This window comes from Liolophura sinensis, chromosome 1, assembly GCF_032854445.1.
Source record: "Liolophura sinensis isolate JHLJ2023 chromosome 1, CUHK_Ljap_v2, whole genome shotgun sequence".
NCBI lineage: Eukaryota > Metazoa > Mollusca > Polyplacophora > Chitonida > Chitonidae > Liolophura > Liolophura sinensis.
The window spans coordinates 86,451,515-86,457,843 of NC_088295.1; the positions used below are offsets into that span (position 1 = coordinate 86,451,515).

General features: G+C 38.5%; 1 protein-coding gene across 10 annotated transcripts in view; it reads left to right on the forward strand.

Annotated features, from left to right (window-relative positions):
• The window catches only part of LOC135461951 (bromodomain adjacent to zinc finger domain protein 2B-like), a 52,406-nt gene extending 48,567 nt beyond the window's left edge, over positions 1-3,839 (forward strand). For all 10 annotated transcript variants that reach the window (XM_064739246.1, XM_064739251.1, XM_064739250.1 and 7 more), the window contains 5 exons: positions 245-357; positions 678-720; positions 903-1,087; positions 1,478-1,621; positions 2,057-3,839. In XM_064739246.1, the coding sequence (XP_064595316.1) occupies positions 245-357; positions 678-720; positions 903-1,087; positions 1,478-1,621; positions 2,057-2,213 (642 nt within the window). In that variant the 3' untranslated portion in view covers positions 2,214-3,839. The remainder of the gene's footprint in view (positions 1-244; positions 358-677; positions 721-902; positions 1,088-1,477; positions 1,622-2,056) is intronic.
• Positions 3,840-6,329: the final 2,490 nt, after the last annotated feature.

Genomic DNA, 6,329 nt, shown 5'->3' on the forward strand with positions numbered 1-6,329 from the left:
TATGTTTACAAAATAGTTTTACTTTTTCTCAGAAATTTTGATTGATATGCACATATGTGTACCTCCATATTTTACCTCCATATTGACTCCATTTAGATCTCCATATTTCAGCTATACATGTACTTTAATTTGGAGAGCATTTTGCTACTATTAGTTGATGTTGCATAACTAATGTAGAATGAATTCTTTTACCTTCCTCTGTCGCAACATTTATATTTAAAGTGCTAATGTTTTCCTCCCTCAGGCCACTGGTCTTCCTCACTGCGCTGTGTGTGGAAAGAAGACAGGAAAACTGCTGGAGTGTGGCACATGTCCCCGTGCCTTACACATGGACTGTATGGAATCTCCACCAGCCAAGTAAGATTACTCACCTCTAAAAATAACCCAATGAGCATTTTAATTGCAAATAATATGTCGTAAAATATTGCTTTTTTGCGGAAACTGTCCTACCTTCCAAGCAAACCTGAAAACATCCTTTTGAAGATTAGAAGCTCTAAAAATCAGGTAACTTGCTCATAGAGGAAATTTTTTCATCAACTACAGCAATTACTTTTCATGTACATGTACTACATGTAAAGGCTTAAATTTATATATATGTATTTCTTTTTCTAAATCCATTTTCTGTATATACTGATGTGTGCAACAGATTCAACATTTATATCTATTTTGGTTCACAGAGCACCGAAGAAGTGGTTTTGTCCCTCCTGTGTGGCAGAGAAGGTAAGTCATTTCTGTTCTTCACAGGGTGTATGAGAGTTAACCAGACAGAAAAACAAAACCACCATAGTAATATTGGAAATCTTGAAATTGATTTCAAGATATTTTTTGGACGTGAAAATATTTACGTGTAAGAAATTTCTTAAGATTGTGATTGCTCTCTAATCATAGGCCTTTTTTTTCAGTCCAAAAACAAGAAAAGCAAGAAAAAGGCCAAGAAAGATGAAAAGGCTGCTAAAGAAACGAAGAAAGATAGAAGAGACCCTGAAAGTGTTACGGAGACTTCAACACCAGAGCCCAAGACAAAGAAGGGGAAAACCACACCTGTTGTTGACAGCACCAAAGACTCAGAGGACCTAGAGCCATGCAGGTGGGCAGGATGGAGACAGACTTAGACAAGGATCACATGAATCCTGTTATGTTTGTCTATTGCTTGCCATATTATGGATGCAATTCTGCCGAATTGGTGTTAAACCATTATTCATTCATTCCTGTGGTGCACATGGTTTTATAGTGCTTAACATATTTCCTACACATGTGAAGAAAGAACTCAGTCTGGACATTTCTTTCTATATAATGTGGTATTTGTTGGTATTTTTGTTATCAACCTGTTGAAATATTCTTAACTTGTGTGAGGATTACAGGCTTTACTGAGTAACAAGGTGTAATAATTTCTGAACATATAGATGTAACAATTACTGGCCTTTCTGGATTATAACAAGTACGGTAATGTCCATTGTCTGTAATGTGTGTGTTTCAGAGTGTTGTTACCAGAGATGGAGAAGCATGAAGACAGCTGGCCATTCCTACAGCCGGTCAACACTAAACAGTTCCCTCAGTACAAGAAGTACATCAAACATCCAATGGACTTCAGTACAATGAGGACTAAGCTCAAGGAGAATGTGTAAGAAAGTTCAACTGATTTTTTTTTTGTTGATGTCTGCTAGGTTAAGTCAATCGCAGTTGAAACCTTACTTTATACCCAAGAGCATTTCCTGCTAATTGGTGTTTAAATGTAAAAGATTCTTTGCAAGGCTTACATGCCATGCCTTGAGTACTGGAAGACAGATGATACTTTTTGTCTTTTCTCAAGCAAAAGTGTGTTGCTCCATATTTACCATTAAGCCATATTGTTTGGCTTGAATGTCGAAATTACACATCGGTTTATAATAATTGTCAATCATTGATTTGTTCACGTCTACACATAGCAGGAAGCGTTGACTTGTGGGTGATGCATGTTTTGTCATTGAACTGGTCTATTTTACCAGTGTAGTCACATGAAACTTGCGGAATAACATAGATGTAATAAATGGGTTTTTGTACCTCTGGTGTGTTGTAGGTACAAGTCCCGCGGAGAGTTTGCTGCTGATGCCCGCCTGGTCTTCAACAATTGTGAAACCTTCAACGAGGATGACTCAGAAGTGGGGAAAGCTGGTCACAACATGAGGAAACTGTTTGAGCAACGGTGGAAAGAACTGTGTTCACAGAACAGCTAGCCTACATCTGTGATAGCGTCTCAGCTCATATATACCACCTGTGCTGTACTGACTCACCCCTCTCATTGTCATCATCGTCATCATCACATGGACTTGTTGCCAGTCATCATCCATCTTACCATTACTGGAGGTGAATCCTGAAACGACTTACTTTTCTATTGGATCTGCATGGGCTATTGGCTATACCATGATAGCAGAGGATGGTTTAGACTGATCAAGCTGCATGCTTAATGCGTCTGTTTTCCTGTGCCTGGAGTCCTCCATGCACCCTGACCCTGGCATCTTGTTGTTCAGCCTGGTCCTCTATCCCTGTAGTGATGTGTGCTCAGGTGATGTCAGAGGCAAGATGTCAAGTGTGCTCAGGGGAAACTACTATCTCCTGTACTTGATGTCAACAAATGTGCAATGTTAGGTAGAAGTCACATTTTACACTCATATTCCATGTGGAACTTTACACTCATATTCCGTGTGGAACTTTACACGTGTCGTTGGACTCATCTTCGATATTGCTGAAGTTTATAAATGTGTCTGATATTTTTTTGCCACGATTAATAAATATTTATATACTTTGTCCTTGCTAATTTATGTGGGATGTGAGGAGTGGATTCCCTGTCATCATCCCTTTCAGTGCTGATTGTATGGTAAACTTGACTGTTATCAGTGATTGAGGTTAAGTTATTGTTTTCTACCCTTGTGTACATTGTTAAATTATTGTTCAGATGTGCAGATTGTTTTCTGGTATTGGTATACTATAAAACTGTTAGATGGTGTATGTGATCAGCTGTAATGTCCGTCAGAAGGTTACTGAAGTGTAGCTGTGGTCAGTACTCTCCACAGTTTACTTTGTGAAAGTCATAAACATTTTTGAAGCATATTGGTTTTCTGAGTGTGTACAAACAGCGTATCTGATGGTATAATATACTGCAAGTCTGTCTGACTGGGCTCTGTTTTTGGGGAGCATTCGTGAACATAAGTAATCAATGTTTTAGATCAGTCTATGTTATTGTTAGTATTGTAGAAATTTGCCTTGTGATAGGTTCTAGGTGTAGTATGTTTCACTGAAAAGAATGACTCCAGCTGAGAGCTTCAGTAAGGTATAGTATACTGCACATAACTGGATGTAGTATGACAAGTTTTTATAGACAAGAGTTGTCATTGCATCAGATTCCTCAGTTGGCCAAATTTTAAATTCAACTTTTATGTGTTTTTTTTTTTTTTCTCTTGGCATAATACTGACTAGGCTGCTCTGTAAGAGTTATTTTTCAAATACATGTATTGTAGAAATGGTTCAGTAGATCTGTGATATGTTAAAGAGATCATGAATTTTAAAGTAGCTTAGCACATGACTAAATGATTGAAATATTCTGTGGTGAGTTTATCATGCTGGCAACTTGACTATTAAGGATGAATTTACAGTAGGCGTGTCATGTAAAGAACCTGTTATGCCTGGCCACATTATCTGATTCTGAAATAGGACCAATACAAGAAGTTGATGTACAACCAAGCCTTCTTTTGCTTGTGTGTTGAACGTGAGGGCTTGACAAGCAAGTACATGTAGATATCCACAAGAGCGAGCGTGTGTATGAGATATTGTCGATCTGCAGGACTGCTTTACCAAACCTTAATTTAAAGTCAAGTTTCTGTATGCTTTTTTTTTTTTTTTTTTTTTTTTTGTAAGTCCAGTCACCCTTGTGACATTATGAAGCCAGATAATTACCTCCTGAAAAAACATGAAAAAAGTAGATTTTCCAAATTTTGTAAAAGTGGCTCTGTGATCTGTGTTGAGTGCAGATGGGTAACTTTTCTCGGGTAATTATGATAACAGGGTAGTTCCAGGTTCCAGGTTTATTTAAATCATGCTTCACATAATTTTTTTTTTTTGAGGAGTGGGGAGAGTTGAGGGATCAAGTATTCCAGCACTTGTCTAATCTAGTTTTATATGTATAGCCTTTCCCAGCTAAAGAAATTCAGGCCTTGTGTGAATCAGTGATTAGAAGGAAAATGTATCTTTAGTGTTTCATTCTGTGGAAGGTCTTTGTGAAACAGTTTATTCCAGGAATCTTTGACAGTAGTTACATGTAAGTGTTGAATAAACGTATTCAACTGGGACAGAAATCAATTCCGGAAATTGATTTCTCAATAATGGTAATGTCTGAGGTCTTTGATCATTTCCAGTTACTCCTGTCAAGTGTGTATCTCTCACATCAGCTATTGTCAGAATCCTACAGGACAGAAGCTCAGGGAACTTACAACTGTTTGACTGGCTGATTTCTCATGGTGTAATTAACTCCCAGGCAAGTCCACATCATATTACAGAGGGGGGAGCACATTAACACTATCACGTGTTTAAATCTCCTCCAACTGAACGGACACAAGTGATACTCTGGAGGCAAACACTCCTTAAATCTGTTTCACTTTCAGTATCTAGCATGTGGTGTGGTACCTTCCATCGTCATTCTCATAAGACCATAAGCATATCATAGAATTTTATCAAGTAGTATGATCGCCTGACTGTTTTTTGCTCCAAATCACAGCAGACATGTTTTTATGGCAAGAATCCCTGCTGAACTGAAACGGGACCAAAGGCCAGAATTTTTGGCCCTGAAGAATGGATGTATGAAAACGCTGGAGCATGGCTCGGCCTAAAGGTTCACAGATCATTTAGTACTAGGTTGTCAAGATTCATATTGTTTTGATCCCAGAAATGTTGTCAACTTGCAGTAAAATTGTTGTCATTCTGTTTCACAGTTGTTATACTCTATAGATACATTGTACAAATCATCCCATTTTTATCATTATTTAATACATGTGAATATGATTGTTAAAAGTGGTGTATTACTGTAAGTAGAAAGGACAAGAAATCTATTGTTTTCTATTGCCTGTAATATGGCTGCTGTAATCTTTGACGCTGTGAAGAACTATAATAAAAACAATTTCTAAACTTAAATCTGTTTGTCTGATCAACTCTGCCTGATTTCTGTTGATACAGGTGATCTGGGAACTTAAGATCCATCCTGGGACCGGTTTCATGAAGCTCACTTAGCTAAGTAAGCCCTTAACTACCTACCATGACAACGTAGGTTATAGAGATATAAAATGCACTTGGCTAAGGGCAACTTAACACTAAGCAAGCTTCATGAAACCGGCCCCTAAATAGAAAAATTTTAATGACTGGTATGCTATTTCACCTAAAGTTTGGCCTGTAAAAACACACTACTGATATACAGCAGGAGTCTTTTAAGGTACTGTAGAATAATCAGGTCTAAGACGTGTAAAATTGATTATCATACTTCCTAAATGAGCGCTCATCACAAAGGAGTTGGCTGATGTTCTTGGTATCTTTAAACGTGTAACTCTGTTAGTACATGTATGTATAGGCATGGCAACACTATGAAGTCAGAAGCCCTGGAATCAAACCCTGGTTAGGTCATACTTTAAATTTATTTATTTATTTATTTGATTGGTGTGCTACGCCGTACTCAAGAATATTTCACTTGTACGACGGCGGCCAGCATTATGGTGGGAGGAAACCGAGCAGAGCCCGGGGAAAACCCACGACCATCCGCAGGTTGCTGGCAGACCTTCCCACTTACGGCCGGAGAGGAAGCCAGCATGAGCTGGACTTGAACTCACAGCAACTGCACTGGTGAGAGGCTCATTACAACTGAAACAGTATGACTTTTTTTTACCTTTAGCCATAAAAGACTTCCAACTCAAAACTTCCCTACTGCTGGGGCTCACAAGGTGTGTGATCAATTCTTGAAAGTTTGTGGATTCCCACCCCCACCCTCCACCCACTCCCTCACTCTTCATGAGGCCTTGTGACAGTATGTGACCCACGAGACACGTCACTAGTGCAATCTAACTTTCGCTGAAGACCACTCGTCTTCCATCAATATGGTTTACATGTATGTACATCATACACGGGAAAGTTCATCAGGAAGTTGCTAATGGTCAGGGGTTTGAAGTAAATACATGCAAATAAAAATGGCAGTTGTTAAATTCTTTTATTTCTTTGTGGCTGTTATGAGTGCGTGATGTTTTCTAATGGCTGTGATAGACAGTACCAAGATGTGGTAATATTGAAGAAAGCTCCATATAGAAATCTCACCATGT